Here is a 21,283-nt window from a genome sequence, read left to right on the forward strand (position 1 = left end):
TACACTGACAGAGAGTAGGCAGAACTCGCATCATGTTTATTTTTTCTTTATTTGGCAAAAAGCACAACACTTTGTTTTTATTGTGAGTATGCACAAAAAAAAATGCACACTTAACAGGATCGATTGATGTATGAAACTTGTTTGTAAGATCAAAGTCAACAGAGTATTTTGAATCTCTCCTGCACTGATAAGAAAAAAAGCGAGCCTATCGTGCCGGCATGGTAGCGGACCTCAGGGGGTTAAAATAGGATAGTAGAGGACTAACAGCAAGCAAAGTGTGAGAGAGAGGGGACGGGATCGGGAAGGTTCACGAGCCGGGACTACATGTCAGAGCACTCCCAACAAGGCTATCGGCTCCCAACAGTATTTTTTAATAGATTTTCCCTTTTCATTATTTCAGGCATCCTTATTTTTCATAAAACTTATAGAGGGTGATGAATTCGATCAACAGTTTTGTACTGTTGTCCAGGTGTCTTACCTGCAAATTTACCTTTTGTGTTTCAAGAAAGAAAGAAATACAGATTTGGAAAGACGCGAGCAAATAATGAACTATGCCTTTAAAAATATCCCAAGTGTCTATTTGAAGAAAGAGAAAGCAGGAATACTGGCATTATGTCCTTGACAGCATCTTTTCTCTCAGTTAATCTAGAAGCTCCTGGTATCGTCTCTGTGTCAGGCGTATAAAAGCTTCCTCACTATAGCCTCAAGTCAACACAGCCCTGCATCTCGGCTCTATTATGAGGAATGTTTTTAATGAAATGTAGAGTTTTGCTCTTGTGTTTGTGTTGTGTTTTTCACCTGAGCTCCAGCTGCATCTGTGTCGAGGGGGACTAAAAGCCCGTTGATGTCAATAACTGTATTTTTCCTCTGAGGCAGCTGAAGATGAGGTCTAATCGAATGGATATTAAAGTCACAATAGACTGCTCCTGCTATTACGGCCTGTCAAGCACGGCCCTTTCTCTCAAAGATTAGTTTCTCCTGCTGAATATTTATACACTTACTTTACTGTAGGCTTAACCTCACAGTCAATGGTGTTTCATTCCTCTTCTATCCTATTCTCTACTCTCCTCTTTCATTTCTGTCCTCTTCTCACCTCTCTTCTCCTCTTTTTTTTCCCCCTCTTGTTCTTACTGCTCCACTCCAGTCATCTAAATAAAGAACGTGATGCATGATGTCATTATTTAGAGACATTATTTGACGGCCTATACTTTCTCTTTGATACTTGCAACACCAGTTATTTTGGTAAAGTGCAATTTTCAAGTGCACTATAGTGAGATTAATGATTGGAAGGAAGTGTGTTTGTTTTCTTGAATTTGTAACTTCCACATTTATAGAAAAATTGGGAAAAGAAAAGTGTCAGGGATTTTTAAAATTGTGTTTTCTAGTCCTGAAAAAAGTCTCGTAAATGTTCTTTAATTCTATATCGGTTCAGTCTGAATCTGAATCTGAATCTGAATCTTACTCTTAATCTTAATCTTAATCTTAATCTTAATCTGAATCTTAATCACTGGAAAAGTCATAGAATGTGCTTGTGGGAGCTTTTATAGTAATAACTTATAATAATATAGCTGATCAGTAAGACATCATAAATTCAAAATGCATGGTTTTATTAAATATTAATAATTGAGCACCAATAATAATTGAGCAGCAAATCATCTTATTAGAATGATTTCTGAAGGATCATGTGACACTGAAGACTGGAGTATTGATGCTGAAACTTCAGTTTTGCATCACAGGAATAAATTACATTTTATAATATATTCTAATAGAAAACCGTTATTTTAAATTGTAATAATATTTCACAATATTTGACTGTATTTTTTGTATCAAATAACTGCAGCCTTTGTGAGAATAAGCATTTTAAAATCGTACCATCCCCAAAGTGTGTGTGTGTGTGTGTGTGTGTATATGTACGTCTATGGACTATTTTCCATCCACCAGGTGAAAATTATGAATTCAATCACTTGTTGAGCATAATTCCATGTGTCATTCATGTCTGTAGCTCTTTGCTTATTATCATGGTGTGAATGCTTATTATCAGGGGTTTGTCCAAGCCACTAACCCCCAGACTGAGCAGAAGTACCTGTGATTATATGTATTTAGCAGACAGCACTAATGATGATCTCTTCCTCTGTCTTTCTGTCAGGTGTGACTGTGGCTCAGCAAGCGCAGGGCCAGTCGAGGCGTTTCACCACCATGGATGTTGATGAGGAGGAGAACATGAGTGAGTGCTCATAGCTGAACCCCAAACCCTCCATTCCAGCACAGAGCCCTACACACTCCCCGTAACTAATGTGTCATTTAGTCAACAGTTCATGTGCCTTCCCTTCCCTCTATATGCCCATCACGCTAAACGAACCCAGCAGAGATGTTTAAAGTAGTGTTTAGACATGGGCACATTTTTTACATCGAAACTTCAGTCCGATCAGATCAAATCTTTTATTTTTTAGACACTTTTTTTTGTGGAAAACGTCTTCTATGTTTAGTAATTTTTCATTATTGCAATACATTTTCATCTGACTCAAATGGTGTAAAATCTTAGTCAACAAAATAACATTGTGGTTGATCTTTAGTGTGTTAGATGAACAAATATTTAGATTAATTTAAACATATCAATCGTATATACGATTTCTGTTGCTTGCTTGCATTGTGTATTGGGTGTTACACCTTCTACCTTTCAAGCATGTCCTATTCCAGAATGATTTAAAATTTCTGCTGCTTTTTGATGTTGCTTCTAAGTCTTGTTTAAAGGGATGCTTCACCCAAACATGAATCTTCATTTACTCACATTTTATGAAAGAACAAATGAAGAACATTGGGGTCCAAACTACATGGAACCCCATTAACTGTCATTGTACTGACTGAATTAATTTTTTTTTCCTAATTTTTTTTTCTTTTGTGTTCCACAGAAGAATACATCATAAAACGTCATGACAGTGAGTAAATGATGACAGATTTTTTTTTTTTTTTTTTTTTTTTTGGGTGAACTATTCCCTTAAGTGTCAATTTTTTTAATTTATTTTTTTCAGCCCTCATTTTTGTGCCACTGCAAAATTATCTAAAAAAGATAACTGAATAAAAATGCAAAGCATGTTATAGATGATAACATTTTAATTTCATTCGTTTTTTTTATTTTTTTTATGAATAAGTTATCAGTGGTTTAAAACAAGGTAGCATAAAAAAAAGTCAGTATCGCTAGATGTGCTAAATAATCCAATATCTTCCAAATTTAGCATTCCCTATTTCATTGGGCTTTACACTTGAATGTGATCAAAGAAGATCGGGACTCGAGACTGAAGAAATACACAGCGTTCCTCCGGTGTCTGAGTCCCGTTCTTCTTTATTCTGCAGCGCTGTGAATAGAAGATTCAGGGAAGAGTTGTTAACCCAGAGGAAATGTAACCCTCTATTGTCCCGTCACTCCGCAGCTTGTCTTCAGAGCCACTGACAATGGAGGGACCCTTCATTTATTACGGATCTGTAGAGAAGCGGACGCTTTCTTATTTAGATTTTCTGCCGATAAGCGTATTTGATATCCAAAAGCTTTCTACCTCTGATAGTGCATATTTCTCTATCAGCTTTAGGTTTAGCGTTGGGTTTATACACTCATTCAGCACCAGATTCCCCCCCCCCCCCCCCCCCCTCCATTGAGTGAAAGACCAACATGTTTTTTGCCCCCCTTTTTAGCAGCCTTACCAGTTTTTTCCCATTCTTGTTCTCCATAGGAATTTTTAAGTTTTAAAGATTTCAACCAAGAAGTGCGTTCGACTACATCACCGTACACCAAGCGAGAATCAACATGGTGTTCTTTTTGACGTTGCTAATGCACACAGAGGGAGCTGGTGCACTTCGCTGTTACTGGGCCTTTGTGTAGATTGAAGACATTAAAGTTCATGGCTCTAAAGGAGAGGTCCTGTTTCTATGTTATTTAAGCTGTCGGTGCCACTGCAGGTGTTCGCTTTTACATTCCTTTAATACTCTGTAGTGAGCCAGTGCATTTTACTGGTTACAGTAAGTACAGTTACTAGGCTTTTATGCTTTTGCATGTGCAATTGATTGAATTTTCAGCTGAAGGTGGGCAGGTCTATAAACTTATAGCTTTAATATCTCTAGTAAGCTTAAAGCTGTTAAAGTTGAAGTTTTATTGCACAATCTTTTGGGCATTCTTTGTTAGTGGAACAAGCTAGTGACCTGCTTTAGTGTCGTCTTCTAAGGCCACATCTTAACGGCAGTTTAACCAAAAAAAATGGGTTTTTGGCAAGCACAGATTCGACTAAAAATGTTTACTAAGAAAAATAGCAAAATAGTACATTAGTTTGAATGTTTTGCAGATATTTTTTGTTACTGAATGGATTATAAAAGTACATTTGGAGTGGCCTGCCTAAGATCCTTTAAAAGCCTACCTATGTAAGATCTCACTAGGTTTTGGAAGAGGGCCGTTGTTTTAGCAAGAGTGATTTCCATCATTAAAGCCAGAGTCAATCGCTTATGTATGTGTGTGTTTGTGTGATGTGGATATGTGTATTAAAGTTTGACACGCATAAGAAGGGTTTTGATTTTCAGATTCTGCTCCAGTATTTTGTATATTTCTCTCTCTCTGTTTCTTTCTTTCTTTCTCCTCTTCTCTCCTCTTCTTTCTTTCTTTCTTTCTTTCTTTCTCCTCCACGTTCTCTTTCTTGCTCCCCCCCTCCCCTCCCCCCTCGCGTTTTCCCTGACACGACTTTCTCTCTTCTCAGATATCTTCATTTTATTTCTCCTTCTGCCTTGCACCCTCTCCCTTATCCACCCTGTTGCTCCTACTGTTTGCAGAGAGCTCTTACTCTGTTCCCCTACTGTTCACGGACGCTATTCTCTCTCTACCAGAGCACTGAAAGCAGTAACCTAGCGAGCTTTTGCTGAAGGATGTTATAAATGAAAATTTAGCCAAAGTTCCATCAGCTTTGTCAACAGGACATGATGATGTGTGTTTCCTCTGCAAGACCCTCTTCTTAAGGGAAAACAATTGTGACCTTGTAAACATCTCATGAAAACATGCCCATATCCTATTTCACCCCAAAATCTAAATATAGAATAAAATAAAATTTTGCAATCAGAAAACCAAATTTTTTTTTTTATGTTTTTGCTCTCACAGTTAACACGTTAATGCATGCGATTAAATATGCTGCCTTATTGTCATATATATTTTCTTTTTTTTTAATGATAGCATTTATTTAATTTGATATATTATTGGAACCTTGAGTGAAGAGCACTATTGTATAAATATTATGTCATCCACACAACACCTAATAATTGCATATATGTATATTTTTTTATTTTATATATTCAGTATTTTATTTGTTTTTTAAAGGAACTCATCAAAGATTGACCATGATTTAAATCTTTTAATTGATTGAAATCCCTATTTTGACCATTTTTGGACAGTTATTTTTTTTTTCTCTTGATTTTGGGTTGAAATATGATGCTTGACCAGTTTTGTTAGATAAGAGAAGTATGTTCTCAAAGTTTTTTCACAACAAAAAAAATGAACCCATTGTGAATCCATATTTGTTGGTGTTTTATAGCCACTATTTATATGGAGGGACCTGAAAAAGTGCCTTTTTCACTCAAAAAGAGCCTCATTTAATTAGTTATTAGGCTTTTAAAGCTTTGGTTTCTGTTCTCCATTAGCACATATTTTATCTCCAATGAGATGATTGATTGACTCGGCACGAGCCATTGCCTGCAAAACTGAATGCTCAAACTGTACTTTAAATTAAACTGATGATTATGATCATTTAGATTTCATACCTCATGGTCTTCCTTAATTATGATAATTAATCGGGTTTTTTTTTTTTTTCTTCAAAGTTTTTTCAGTGTCATCTTTGAAATTCCTCTCATAAAGAAGTTTCACAAGATTAGTCTAAAAATGTATCATGCTAGCATACCTCGGCACACAAAAAAGGAACACACATCACTTGTTCGGTTACAAAGAAAGATAAAGGAATCTATAAATTTTACATTTACAAGATCCTGCAACGAAGGCGTTGTAAGTTACTCTTTCTGGGCACCGCAGGTTCATGCAGCACCGACGTAAAGGAAAACCGCAACCTGGACAACGTCTCTTCTAAGGAGGGAGCTGGCCTGGTGGAGCAGCTCCCCAACGGTAGTGGAGGAGGGGGTCGCAAGCGCCCCCTGGAGGAGGGCAACAATGGCCATGCGCACTCGAAATTCAGACCCAAGAAACGTAAGAAAACGCCAGGGCCGGTTCTGCCCAAGAACGCCCTGATGCAGCTGAACGAGATCAAACCAGGCTTGCAGTACAAGCTTCTCTCGCAGACCGGCCCGGTCCATGCGCCGGTTTTCGTCATGACCGTCGAGGTTAACGGGCAGTTGTTCGAGGGCTCGGGTCCCACAAAGAAAAAGGCCAAGCTGAATGCCGCTGAGAAGGCCCTGCGTTCCTTTGTTCAGTTCCCTAACGCGTCTGAAGCGCACCTGGCCATGGGCCGTACGCTCACCGTCAACACGGATTTCACCTCCGACCAGGCTGACTTCCCTGACATGCTCTTCAACGGGTTTGAGACGCCGGCACCGCCCGAGGAATCATTTTTTCTGGGCTCCAACGGCAACGGCTCCTTAAACCCGCTGGGAGAGTATCCCGTGCCCCAGGCGCCAGGTACGAACAGCCTAGTTCAGGCGCCCCTGCCACCGCCCTCCTCCTTCGCCTCCTCGGCCAGCGGCAAGAACCCCGTCATGATTCTCAACGAGCTGCGGCCAGGCCTCAAATACGAGTTTGTGTCGGAGAGCGGCGAGAGCCATGCTAAGAACTTTGTGATGTCCGTGACTGTGGACTCGCAGACGTTTGAGGGCTCGGGCCGAAATAAGAAACTCGCTAAAGCCCGGGCTGCCCAGGCGGCTCTGTCTGCGCTCTTCAACATGCAACTGGACCAGACCCCATCTCGCCAGCCCATCCCCAGAGAGGGCCTACAGCTGCACCTGCCACAGGTAAGAGATCCGCACCTCAGACTCAACATAGTCCCCAGATAGCACACGTACATCACAGAGACGTCTATTTGATGTGCGTGTTTACATCTGGAAGACGTATTTTTAAGAGTGTTTGCTCATCTGCAATACGTCTATATGTCAAATAGACATTTAGAAGATGTCTTTAAGATGTAATGATTTAGATTGTATGTTAAACTGACATCTTAAAGATGTATATCAGATGCTTTCCAGATGAAGTGATCTTTAACAGACACCTTTCTGACGTACGTGTGCTTTCTTTTTTGCCCTGAAGACTAAAGGCTACACAATGATTGATGCATCTTAAGGGGTCATTCACGCAGAGCATGTTGTTGTGTTCAAAACGCTAGATGTTGAACTATGAACAACAATGAAACACAATGGGTCAGACACATAGATGAGGGTTGGATTCTAACATTAAAAACAGCCAGACATAGCACAACATAGGCACATCTATTCCCATGTGTCATAAACGGCCTTTAACCTTTTTGTTTATTCACCAATCTTTCTGAAAAATACTTGAATTATTTATAGTTCGCTATGCAGTGGTATAGTAATGGTTTATTTATACCATAGAGATAGGCAGGCCTAAACTGGTAAATAAATATTGTACAAGAAGATTGCATTAGTTATAGTTTAATAAAAGTTATAGAATATTTTCACAAGCACTCCGCAGAAACTACTTTAATGTTGAATCTCATTTAAACCTTTTCTTGTGCTGTGGCTTCCTTTAACTCGCACATCAGACTGTCTGATAAAGTCTTGATTGTATCTGATGTGTAAAAATCTGATAAATAAAAGACATTGGTCTTTCACATCTCAAAATGTTTAATTTAAGTTTCTGATCCATTTAAGTTTATCGGAGATCATCGTCTAAGCCTTTATGCCGGGATGCACAAAGCAGGCACATTATGGCCATCTTCATTAGGAACAAAGCCTAATGGAAATGAAGATGGGCTCTGTTAAAACATTGGGATGGATTGTGAGATTTAGCTAAAAAAAAAAAAAAACTTTCTTTTAACCTTTTTGCTGATATATATATGACATGAAAGTGTAAATGTCTTTATATGAATTAAGTTTATTTTTTGTCATAATATGTACTTACATAACACACAGTAATTTATCTTCATACATTTTAATCTATTTATATTGAGACTGGGCGTTTTTGAGTTTTTTCAAGCAAACAAAATCTAAAATGATGCACTTAATTGGCATGAACTGATTCATTTGGTTAAAATCTAATTTATAGCTCCTAATAACATTGTAACTTTGGACCTTTAGGTAATTTTAATGGTCAAATAAAAAGCGTGTTAAAGCATTATGGTATTCGCAATATTTCTTAATGTCGTGTCACTAGCAGAGCGTTGTGAATATGTCATGCATATTCAATATATTGCGCACCCCTTCCAGTGAAACAACACAGTGAGCCGAAATGACCAACGATTGGCGTTTGTGTGAGAAGACGTCTATTTACACATTTCTAAAATCCTCTGTTAATCCTGCTTTTGAGATAAGGCCAGGCCTGGAAGCGACCCAATCTTAATTAACATCTTCCTCTGAACCGTGTCAAAACAAGAACATTTTGTTTCAGCCTGCACACTACCTGTCCACTAAAGAGCAGTCCTGTCAGCCGCATGTTTTGTCTCTGATGCTGATTGCTCTTGGGCCGTCTGTCTCTGTGACACATACAGCACCATGAATGCAAGACCCCATTATCCATTCCTAATCCGATACCCACAAATTTAACATGCTGTCAATATGAGACCAGAGGCCGGATAGGTGTATTTGTTTCAACCAGATGGCAAGAGGTTAAATAGCCTCTCGTCACAGGACAACTGATCGTTTTAGTTTTTTCTTCACTCGTGTGCCGATACGTACTGACCTTACATCAAGGATGGAAGGTTGAATACTACCATTATGGCCGTCTTAATTAGGAGCAAAGCCTAATGGAAACGAAGATGGGCTCTGTTAACACATTGGGATGGATTGTATGATTTAGCTAAAAAATATATATATTTTAGTCTTTTTTTTTTTTTGTCTATTCTATCATAAAAGGACATTATATTATTGTGATATGATTTGTGATACCATTACTTATAAATTACTTTAACTAATTAGCCCTTAAAATCATAAATTATGTATACAATTTTTTATATAATATTATGGTTAATTATTGGACTTTATAAAAAAAATATTTTACAGTTATTTGCATCAAATTACTTTTATTAATTTATTATATTAATACATTAAATTATATTTTATTAATTTATCATATTAATTTGCGATTTATTAATCGCCAATAGGTGGCGGCAAGTTACTGTCTTAAAGGGATAGTTCACTTTGAAATAAATTTTTGGTATGTTTTAGCTTACCTCAAGGGCATCCAAGATGTAGGTGTCTTTTTTTTTCCACAGTAGTTTCAATTTTGATATTTTTAGGTTAAACCGTTCTTGTCTGTCAGTCATATAATGCAGGTCTATGGTCACGGTCTCAAAACACAAGCACAGAGTCCAAATTAAAACAATTCCCCATCGTCAAAATTAAACAATTCCCCATCGTAAGTACACATTGATGGCCCAAGACACGAAACGAGCGGTTTGTGTGAGAAAACGAACAGTATTTATATCGTTTTTACCTCTTAAACACAGCCATGTCGAAGTGATCTGAGAGCGCGGGCGGGTATAGATATATACACTAGATGTTGCCTTGTCTACGGCAGTTCATTGGAACGAATGTCTTTAAGGCGACATCTAGTGTATATATCTATACCCGCCCGCGCTCTCAGATCACTTGGACGTGGCTGTGTACAAGATATAAATACTGTTCGTTTTCTCACACAAACCGCTTGTTTCGTGTCTTAGGCCATCAATGTGTACTTACTATGGGGAATTGTTTAATTTGGACGACGGGGAATTGTTTTAATTTGGACTCTGTGCATGCTCTTTGAAGTGGTGACCATAGACCTGCATTATATGACTGACAGACAAGAACGGTTTGACCTAAAAATATCAAAATTGAAACTACTGTGGAAAAAAAGACACCTACATCTTGGATGCCCTTGAGGTAAGCTAAAACATACCAAAAATTAATTTCAAAGTGAACTATCCCTTTAATGGCTCATTCAGTCATTCATTCAAATGGCTGATTCTTTCCAGAACGAAGCGAGTGGCCGTCTTTATGAAAGTGTCATTGAATCAACTCGATTTGTTACAAACCACAGATTCATTCAGTAACGAAACACCGCTGTGTTGCTCAGAGACGCACAACAGTTCTGCTCTGGCTTTGTCTGGAACTATTTTCATTAGCGAAATTTGGCAGAAACAGACAATGTTGTGTCTAAAGTGTAATACACTTTAAAACTGTTGTATAAAATCAATATCACATTTGCAATCATGCAGATATTTGGAAAAACAGCACTTTTTACTCAAGATATTGCTAAATTCTAAGGCTTTTTTTGCCCATATATCTTGCATTTTAACTGCATTCTAATAGGCTTCATCACACAGTCAGTTGTTGCCCGGCATCATGTTCATAACTGAAGTGCGTGTAATGTAGGATGACCTACAGCTCTGGGCCAGGGCGATGTGCGTTAATAATTTGAGTGCATTATTTTTTCGCATAATTAATCGCAGCAATTTAACATGTTAAATCTCTAAAACAGCTAAATTTAGATTTGTTTTTTATTTTATATATTAAGTATTTTACATTTATATAGCATTTGGTAGTTTAATAAATTGCAAAAGGCCATGTCGTCATGATTAATCACTATTAATTTAGCATTTCTATTGAAAACATTCTCAAGAATGTTATTTGTTGTAAAATGTTTTTTTTTTTTTATCTCTGCGTTAGCCTCCTTTTTTCCTATACTGCTCTCCTGTGAGATTTGCGTCTAGTTGGCCAGTGATTTTCCTGTCATCTGTCCCCAGGCGCTAATGGGAAATGAAAGCAAATAAAGATGATGGCGGTAACTAGTGTGTTTTATCATAAGAATAAAACGCAGCCTTCTGTTCGGTGGGAGATTTCTCTGTCTCCTGATAATGTATCGGGATGCTCCACTTTAAAACTCCCATTAGCCGTCTCCGACTGAGTGACTCTGAAGTATTTGGGAAGCAGTGTTAGACTAATGTCTCTAACTCGTGCCCATTCGGCCATTGATTTTTCCTTGGCATAATCATTTTCCAGCATATTAAGGAATGTGAAGTGGAGGGCACTGTTAGCGGAAAGGAATCACAGAGGTGCCTGAAGGGTTTCGATGAAATATTGATATTATATTGCAGCAGCGGAAGGTGAATCTGAGGTCTACGGTAAATTCCGCTTTACAGTCATCCATAGAGGGAAAGGGTCAGTTGAGTGGGATTTAATTTAGCTGCGTTCCATTACAAATCAGTATTATTGTATAGACTATTTTGTGTTGAAACTGTACTTTTAATCTCAAATATTTCTGAGTGGAAAAGCATATTCAACAAGGAAAAAAATCCATCAGGAATTGATTGGATCTTGAGAAGTGTGTCGAAGGGGAGAGGATAAAAAGGGGGAGGATGACTTAATGTTTTTAAGACTTAATGTTGAATTTAGTCATGAAGTCAGTACTGTTTTCGGTAGCACTTTATTTTACAGTCCCGTTCCCCATGTACATACTATGTACTTATTATAGTAACTGGGTAATAACAAGGCACTAATCCTGAACCTACCCCTTAACCTTAACCCATGTAGTTACCTTATATTACCCAGTACTTTCTTAGGGAAGTACATGTAAGTGCATGTACTGTAAAATAAAGTGCGGCCCTGTTTTCAGTATTGCATGTCTGCCTGTAGCGGATGTGTGTTCATGTATTACTGATGTCAGCACTGAAGTCTGACGCCTGTATGCTCTTTACCAGGTTCTTGCAGATGCCGTTTCTCGTCTGGTAGTGGACAAATTCAGCGAGCTCACTGACAACTTCACGTCTCCACACGCACGGCGGAAAGTTCTGGCGGGTGTTGTCATGACAACAGGTAGAATTCCTTGAACTGAGAACAAGTTCTTATTCAGAAATGGTCCCATTTTAAATAAAAAACATAATTTTTTTTGCCTCCAAATGGCTCTAAGACAGTTCTTTACAAGTAATCCATCAAAAAGACTCAAACTCATTAGTAATCTTTATGAATCAGCCTAATGAATTACTTACTGACCGCTTTAATGGTGTTTCGTGAAATTGTCTACTTTTACTAATACTAAAAATTCTGAAAAGGTATCTTGATTTTTGTTGGTTCAGTTGTCAGTCCTGGTATGTCTCCACCTGTTTTGAACACAGGCACTGATGTCAAGGACGCTCAGGTCATCTGCGTCTCCACGGGAACCAAGTGTATAAACGGCGAGTATATGAGCGACCGCGGCCTGGCTCTCAACGACTGTCACGCTGAAATCATTGCTCGTCGCTCCCTGATCAGGTATCTCTACATGCAGCTGGAGCACTTCTTAAGGTGAGACGTCCCCTCTCTTGCATGTCTCCGTACGTCTCATTTGTCATCATAGCATGATGGATGATGTTTAGTCTAGCAGAAAGGGAAATTAAACTCATAAACAGGTTTTAATTTAACATCTTGTTATAGTATGCAGTTTTAGATAGAGATGCAAAATGAATAGTGATTAATCATGATGTGGCCTTTTGCAATTTATTAAACAACAAATGCTACATAAATGTTAAATATAAATATATAATATAAATATATATTTAAAATATAATAATAATAATGAAATGTTAGTATGGATATATTTGCATATATTTAATTAATCAGTGTTTGGCGGTTTTACTATAATAATAATTGTTATTATTAATGTTATTATTATTATATATTTAGCATTTATACAGTAGATGCGATATAGTATTTTATTTATTAAACCACTAAACGTAAAGAAACAAATATATATTTGAAAATATATTGAAAAAAATTATCAATAAGATATATAAAATAAAAACAAAATGTAAAAAATAAAATTGATTAAACCACCAAATGCTGTGATGTTAAAAAAAGAAAGAAATGTGTGTGTGTATATATATATATATATATATATATATATATATATATATATATATATATATGTATATATATATATATATATATGTATATATGTATGTGTGTGTTAATTAAAATATTTTGCAAAAATATTTGTAATCTATAATATATACAAAAAAATACGTAAAGAGAGAGAGAGAGATAAAATGATGTAATCTATAATAAAATTATTATTATGGATATATTTACATATTTTAGTTTTTTGTATTATTATTTAATATTGCGTTTTTATATGTAATTCAAGTGGACTGAGTTCCAAAAAAAAGTGTTTGTGAGATATTTATGTAATATATTTACTGACCACACCTTTAAATGTTTGGAATATTGGAGTTCAAATTGCAGTCACAATATGTCAAAATAATTGCAATATGGTCATGCAAGTATGCTTGCATTGTATGTATTAATTTATACATGATAAAAAACTCTAGAGAAAAATTAGATTTTTCTATTGTTTCTCTCTGAATTTAGCAACAATAAAGAGGAGCACCAAAAGTCCATATTCACGCAGTGTGACAAACGTGGCTTCCGGCTGAAAGACAACGTCCAGTTTCATCTTTACATCAGCACATCGCCCTGTGGAGACGCTCGGATCTTCTCTCCTCACGAGGCGGGCGTAGAGGGTGAAACTGAGTCTTTATTCAATCAAACTGTTCAGTCCTTTATACGTGATCTAGCGGGAGGTGAATGAGGACGTTAGTTTACTCAAACACTTGTTGGAAATGAATGATCAAAACTGAATAGTTGTGTTCAATTAAGATCAGGGTGGGCCCTCTTATGATCAGGTCGCGTTTCATTATAATTTCACTTTACTGTCTGTCTGGCTGCATTTCAAAAACAAATTTCATCAGTGTTTTTAATTAGCTGGCTTTGTCGACTCCTCTTGTGAACTGATTAATTCTGCTCTTGAGTGTTGCTTTATAGACCATACAATTATTCAGCTGAAGCAAAACAAACAATTACTTCTTTAACTTATTGTTATTGGTTGATTAAATGTGTTGATTAGTTGAAGTAGATTAACATTTTCAGAAACATTGCATGGAAGTGCCCCTCTTTCCTTTAAAATGTTTGTTTAACTGTTCTCCTCAGACCAGGGAGACAGACACCCCAACAGGAAGGCAAGGGGCCAACTGAGAACCAAGATCGAGTCTGGAGAGGGAACCATCCCGGTGCGCACGAGTAACACCATACAGACATGGGACGGAGTTCTGCAGGGGGAGCGGCTGCTTACAATGTCATGCAGTGACAAAATCGCAAGGTAGTTGGTAGCATGTAAACACACATGTACATATGAGCCCTGTTCTAAAACCTGACTTGCTGTCTGTTTCCTACAGACATACTAACTGATGCTCAGCAACAACACTAATAGAATCCCAGCTGCTCAGTTTTAAGGATGTCCAGTAATGTTTTGCACTTAATCAAGAGTTAATGATGTTTTTAGCTGTTAGTTCTTACATTATAGCTAATTAGTGTAAAAAAGTGTAAAAAAAATAAATATATATATATATATAAAATAATATATATAGTATTATACATTAATTATATATATTCACACATTAATGAAACATTTGTAAGAAATAATTTTATGAAAAGTAGAAATTGCACTTACAAAAATTATGTTTATTATATATAAATCTGTGAATAAGCCCCCGGGGCGCCCTATTGTAGCTTCCAATGAATGTTTACTGGAACCTATATCACAGTATGTAGATCATATCTTAAGACCTTTGGTTGAACATCTCCCCTCGTATTTAAAATACACTGGTGATTTCTTGATGCAATTGTCTGGAATTTAAATGGAAGGGGAAGAACCCAATAATATATTTTTAACAACTATGGATGTGGTCTCATTATACACTAACATTCCTCATAGGAAAGGTTTAATGGCGATGAAACATTTCTTAAATCAAAGAACTGAGAAATCCCCTCCTTTTGATTTTGTCATTGACCTGATCACTTTACTTTCAGAAAATAATGATTTCCTCTTTTAGGATAAATACTATTTACAAAAACAGGGTGCAGCCATGGGTTCAAAATTTTCTCCGGATTATGCTTGCCTATTTATGGGATATTTAGAAGAGAGATACATCTGGAATAATAACCCTTTTTTAGATAATATTGTTATGTGGATGATGTATGTTGTTATCTTTAGGGGCTCCAGACATCTTTTCGATAAATTCTTTGAGTATTTGAATAATATAGTGGATTCTATTAAAGGGTTAGTTCACCCAAAAATGAAAATTCTGTCAGTAATTACTCACCCTCATGTTGTTCCAACCCCGTAAGACCTTCGTTCATCTTCGGAACACAAATTAAGATATTTTTGATGAAATCTGAGAGCTGGCTCACTCCTCCATAGGCTTCTATAGACGTTATAACTTACTGGCCCAGAAAATGCATTAAAGACATCGTTAATATAGTCCAAGTGACTACAGTGGCTCAACCTTAAGTTTATAAAGCGACGAGAATACTTTTTGTAAAAAAAAAAAAAAAAAAGAAGACTTTATTCCACTATTCATTTCCTTCTCTCTGGGCCTTGAGTTTTTTCACGTAGTGTAATAGCGTAGCGCGTCTGTGTTGCACATCACCACGCATCACCACATGACCAGCGTCGGCCAATAGTGAGCCTACGTGGTGACGTGCAATACAGACGCGCTGCGCTTAAACACTACGTGAAAAAACTCGAGTCCCAGAGAAAAGGAAATGAATAGTGGAATAAAGTCGTTATTTTTGTTTGTTTTTGCGCACAAAAAGTATTCTCGTCGCTTTATAAACTTAAGGTTGAGCCACTGTAGTCACTTGGACTATATTAACGATGTCTTTAATGCATTTTCTGGGCCAGCAAGTTATAACGTCTATAGAAGCCTATGGAGGAGTGAGCCAGCTGTCAGATTTCATCAAAAATATCTTAATTTGTGTTCCGAAGATGAACGAATGTCTTACGGGGTTGGAACAACATGAGGGTGAGTAATTACTGACAGAATTTTCATTTTTGGGTGAACTAACCCTTTAAGTTCATCGTGGAAATTGATTCCCATTCTGTTGTTTTCCTTGATACTAGGTTTATATTTGAATCCGGTACGTTATCGACCTGTTTATATTCCAAACCAACGGATAAAAATAGTATTCTCCATGCAGCAAGCGCTCATCCATCTTATTTAAAAAAAGTACTACCCTATACCCAATTCCTTCAACTGAAGCGCATATGCAGTGTAGAATCAGATTTTGAACAACAATTGGTGATAATGTATAAGCGTTTTATTCTTAGGGGTTATCCGAAAAATTGCTTGAATGTCGCTTTGGAGAAAGTACGAGAATCGTCCTATATATCAGACAAACAAAAGAAGTCCCATTCTGTAGTTTGTACCACTACTTATTCTGCACACAGTCAAGTGATCAAGAATGTGATAAAAAAAACATTGGTATATACTTAAGTGTGATCCAGTGGGCGAGAGTCCCGCCTCTTTTTTCATATTATAGAGTTAGAAATATTAGAGATTATTTGGACAAATCCAACACCTTCATAAAGACTAGTCCTGATGGACGTATAATCAAGGACACTGGTTTCTTTCCCTGTCTTAAGTGCACGGCATGTAGACATTTCCGTAGGTGTTTTTCCATTCGTAGTAGCATTACGAACCATACATATAAGATTAAACAATTTGTTACATGCGCTTCTAACAATGTGATTTATCTATTATCTTGTCCATGTGACAAACAATACGTAGGCAAGACAAATAGACAAATTAAATATATATAAAGGGGATGGAAAGGCGTAGCGACAGATATTAGTCCCAAACTTATATATATATATATATATATATATATATATATATATATATATACACACTCACCTAAAGGATTATTAGGAACACCTGTTCAATTTCTCATTAATGCAATTATCTAATCAACCAATCACATGGCAGTTGCTTCAATGCATTTAGGGGTGTGGTCCTGGTCAAGACAATCTCCTGAACTCCAAACTGAATGTCAGAATGGGAAAGAAAGATGATTTAAGCAATTTTGAGCGTGGCATGGTTGTTGGTGCCAGACGGGCCGGTCTGAGTATTTCACAATCTGCTCAGTTACTGGGATTTTCACGCACAACCATTTCTAGGGTTTACAAAGAATGGTGTGAAAAGGGAAAAACATCCAGTACGCGGCAGTCCTGTGGGCGAAAATGCCTTGTTGATGCTAGAGGTCAGAGGAGAATGGGCCGACTGATTCAAGCTGATAGAAGAGCAACTTTGACTGAAATAACCACTCGTTACAACCGAGGTATGCAGCAAAGCATTTGTGAAGCCACAACACGCATAACCTTGAGGCGGATGGGCTACAACAGCAGAAGACCCCACCGGGTACCACTCATCTCCACTACAAATAGGAAAAAGAGGCTACAATTTGCACGAGCTCACCAAAATTGGACAGTTGAAGACTGGAAAAATGTTGCCTGGTCTGATGAGTCTCGATTTCTGTTGAGACATTCAGATGGTAGAGTCAGAATTTGGCGTAAACAGAATGAGAACATGGATCCATCAAGCCTTGTTACCACTGTGCAGGCTGGTAGTGGTCGTGTAATGGTGTGGGGGATGTTTTCTTGGCACACTTTAGGCCCCTTAGTGCCAATTGGGCATCGTTTAAATGCCACGGCCTACCTGAGCATTGTTTCTGTCCATGTCCATCCCTTTCTGACCACCATGTACCCATCCTCTGATGGCTACTTCCAGCAGGATAATGCACCATGTCACAAAGCTCGAATCATTTCAAATTGGTTTCTTGAACATGACAATGAGTTCACTGTACTAAAATGGCCCCCACAGTCACCAGATCTCAACCCAATAGAGCATCTTTGGGATGTGGTGGAACGGGAGCTTCGTGCCCTGGATGTGCATCCCACAAATCTCCATCAACTGCAAGATGCTATCCTATCAATATGGGCCAACATTTCTAAAGAATGCTTTCAGCACCTTGTTGAATCAATGCCACGTAGAATTAAGGCAGTTCTGAAGGCGAAAGGGGGTCAAACACAGTATTAGTATGGTGTTCCTAATAATCCTTTAGGTGAGTGTAGAGAGAGAGATAGAGAGAGAGAGAGAGAGAGAGAGAGAGAGAGAGAGAGAGAGAGAGAGAGAGAGAGAATATAAAAAATTATAAAATATATCATGTTGGCAAGCCATTTTATGAGCCTGAACTGTTCCCTAGGTGGTGATACAGTATGTTGTAGCCATTTCAGTACATTTATTTGGTTACATTTTTTTTTTATTACAATTTTATGATATTATTTAGTTGTTTTGTTTTCATTTGATTTGTTAATTAGGAAAGAAAATATCGAAAATGGGATACATCATAAAGGGCGTGGAAATGGATTGAATTCAAAATGTCGGGAGATATGGAGTGGCGATTTTTGACCACTTCATACGTTTTTTTTTTTCGTTTTTTTTCATTTGTACCTTAATTTCAATCGATGTTTTGTAAATCAATTATCTGGATTTAAATAAGAAGAAAACAAACAACGCTTGGTGGAATGAAGTGCGTATCAAAACACAAGCCCTCTACCATGCTCCCGCGGCCTTGAGAAAAGGCCGAAACACAGTACATACTAATAACCATGTAAAATACTTTTCTTTCTTTCTTTTGCTATTTTACAAAATAAGAAAATATTCCAACTCTCTTCACTGAGCTCATCACAATGCATTCTGGGGTGTCCTTGTCTGTAAAGGATGTAATGTTGCATTAATATTTGGCCATAATGAGCATAAATTCCTGCCTACCTTTGCTTCTATGATATCCATGTTAGAAGTTGCTGCCTAGTTAAGCAGCTCTCTAAGTTCTGGAGTGAAGGTATTGTCAGCCCTCTTCATTAGAATAATAGACAGCTCAGCAAAAGCAGTAGTCTGGAACCTTCTGGTTAATCTCACTGCACTGGGTAGACGCTGTACCTGTCACCGTTGGGAAGAGAACAAGGGCTTTGTGAATTTAATTGCTCTTTGGCTATTACCGGACTTCATAATTGACGGGGAAAGAGGTGCATGGGTTCAACATTACTATAACCCTAGTTAAATAAAGAAGACAGTATTATCAGAGTAGGAGGGAGCATTCATTTATCCTGTGGGGTCAATGTGGCGATGCGTCTGTCCCTGCCGCCCAGCAGCTGTGAGCTAAGAGATAAGAACATGTCAGAGACAGCTGTGACCAGAGAGCACAGGTCCTGTCTCTGCTAATGAGAGAATACCCAGTGTGCATCTCCACCTCAGCATACACACACACACACACTCTTTAACTGTCTCTCTGCAGTACGTTTATATCAACCTCATCCTGCAGTCTACTTTTTTTAATTGTACTTTAATTTTTTTAATTAATTAATTTTATTTATTTAGTTTTTTGTTATTTCTATTATTTTAGACCCCCATTGAAACTGCAAAGCTGTTTTTTTTTTTTATTATAATTTTTTTTTTTTTTTAGGGCTGTCAATTTAACATTAATTTGGTACGATTAATTATGGGGGAAAATAATGTTTTAAAATGATTAATGCACAACGCCCTGGCCCAGACCTGTACATCATCTTAAATGACATGCACTTTAGTTATGAACATGATGCAGGGCAACAACTGACTGTGTGATGAAGCCTATTAGAATGCATTTAAAATGCCACTAAAATTCAAGATATGAGGGCAAAAATGCCCCTCTTTGTGTTTTTTTCTATTTACATCACATGATATAGTTTAGCAATATCACACAATATTGTCTGTTTTTGCTCAATTTCGCCAATGAAAATAGTTCCAGACAAAGCCACAGCAGAACTTGTGCAACACAGCAGTGTTTCATTACTGACTGAATCTGCGGTTTGTAATGAATCGAGTGAGCAGTTGATTCAATGACACTTTCATAAAGACGGCCACTTGCTTCGTTCCTGAATGAATCGATTGAATGAATGATTGAATGACTCAGTCATTAAGACAGTAAAGGCCACACATACATTACATTATTGAAGTAATGGAAAAATTCACATGGATTCCGATGTCCTCATTCTTATGTGGATCATCCTTTTTGACCTAAGCTTTTCCGGGTCAGTACGTCTACCCTGGGTTGTTTCTCCAAAAGTGTAGTGTAAATACAGATATCGGATATGGGTCACTTGTAAAAGATGTTAGATGGTTGTCAAAAAAATCAGAAGTAGTCAACAAAATGGAATTTGGCATCAAGACCTGCAGTGTAAATACGACCTAACTTGCCACCACCTAATGGATGTTTTAGTTTAATATTTAGAGTATCATATAATTCTTTTTATTCATATTCATGCCACCTCTGAGCTGCATTAAACATTCTGTATAAATATACTTAAATGCCAGTTCAGCTTCTGAAAAAATTAAAATAAATGTATGGCCACATTGTAGACCAAAAGATCAAAATACTTCTTTATAAAGCTACTTTTTGTAATGTCTATTTAATGCTTTTCTCATCTAACACAATAATGACTTTAAATGATCTTTTGGGGGGTCATTTGGGGGATTGATTTGGGATTAATTCGATTGATTAATCTGCTTATTATGTTATTAATTCGATTAAAAACATTTAATCACCCTATATTTTCGGTTGTCATACTAAAGGAGATAATAACAAAATATGTTATTCACTGAAGATTGTGTGTTTATAGAGATTTGTAATGAATTTCTTTTTTTAACAATGTTGATGGCCCTGGGTTAACCTTAACACATTTAGTATTAATGTCTATATACAATGCATCAGTTGAAGTATTGAACTATAGAGAGACAATAAACCTTTCATGTTTACAGGATGTGTTTGATACTGTATTTGCTGATTCAGTTTATTGCTTTGGTTTTTAGAGGAAAGTGGTATTTAGTGAGGGCTGGGCTAGTTTATGTGTTGCTCAGGGACGGCCTGACACACACCCACACACACACACACACACACAGCAGAACTGATGTTCACAGCTCACACTCAAGGAAAAGCAGCCCATCTGCCGAGATGAATGAGCGTGTGGTGTTGATAGAACGCTGTGTCTCCTCCGTCAGGGCCTGTACCTGCTCTGCTAGGTGTGAGTTTCAAACCGGGACACACTGGTGTTCCTGTGAATTTTTAAAGGAAGGTGCTGATCCAACCATGTCTGAAATAAGAATAACAGTAGCTCCAAAACATGCAGAATGTCTTTTCGTCGATGCCATATCTTTAGCTTAAGTCTATCGTGCATAAACCCTCTTCCTGATCACCC

At 37.3% G+C, this 21,283-nt stretch overlaps 1 protein-coding gene across 3 annotated transcripts in view; it reads left to right on the forward strand.

The window, feature by feature from the left end:
* The window catches only part of adarb1b (adenosine deaminase RNA specific B1b), a 165,427-nt gene that overhangs the window by 132,174 nt on the left and 11,970 nt on the right, over positions 1–21,283 (forward strand). For 2 of the 3 annotated variants that reach the window (XM_082174687.1, XM_082174688.1), the window contains 6 exons: positions 2,147–2,224; positions 6,053–6,981; positions 11,880–11,994; positions 12,294–12,462; positions 13,525–13,676; positions 14,143–14,311. In XM_082174687.1, coding sequence (XP_082030813.1) covers positions 2,197–2,224; positions 6,053–6,981; positions 11,880–11,994; positions 12,294–12,462; positions 13,525–13,676; positions 14,143–14,311 — 1,562 coding nt within the window. In that variant the 5' untranslated portion in view covers positions 2,147–2,196. Of the gene's footprint in view, positions 1–2,146; positions 2,225–2,909; positions 2,937–6,052; positions 6,982–11,879; positions 11,995–12,293; positions 12,463–13,524; positions 13,677–14,142; positions 14,312–21,283 lie in introns of all 3 variants that reach the window. The other variant, XM_082174686.1, reaches the window with a different exon arrangement.

This window comes from Leuciscus leuciscus, assembly GCF_965113295.1.
Source record: "Leuciscus leuciscus genome assembly, chromosome: 7".
Taxonomy (NCBI): Eukaryota; Metazoa; Chordata; class Actinopteri; order Cypriniformes; family Leuciscidae; genus Leuciscus; species Leuciscus leuciscus.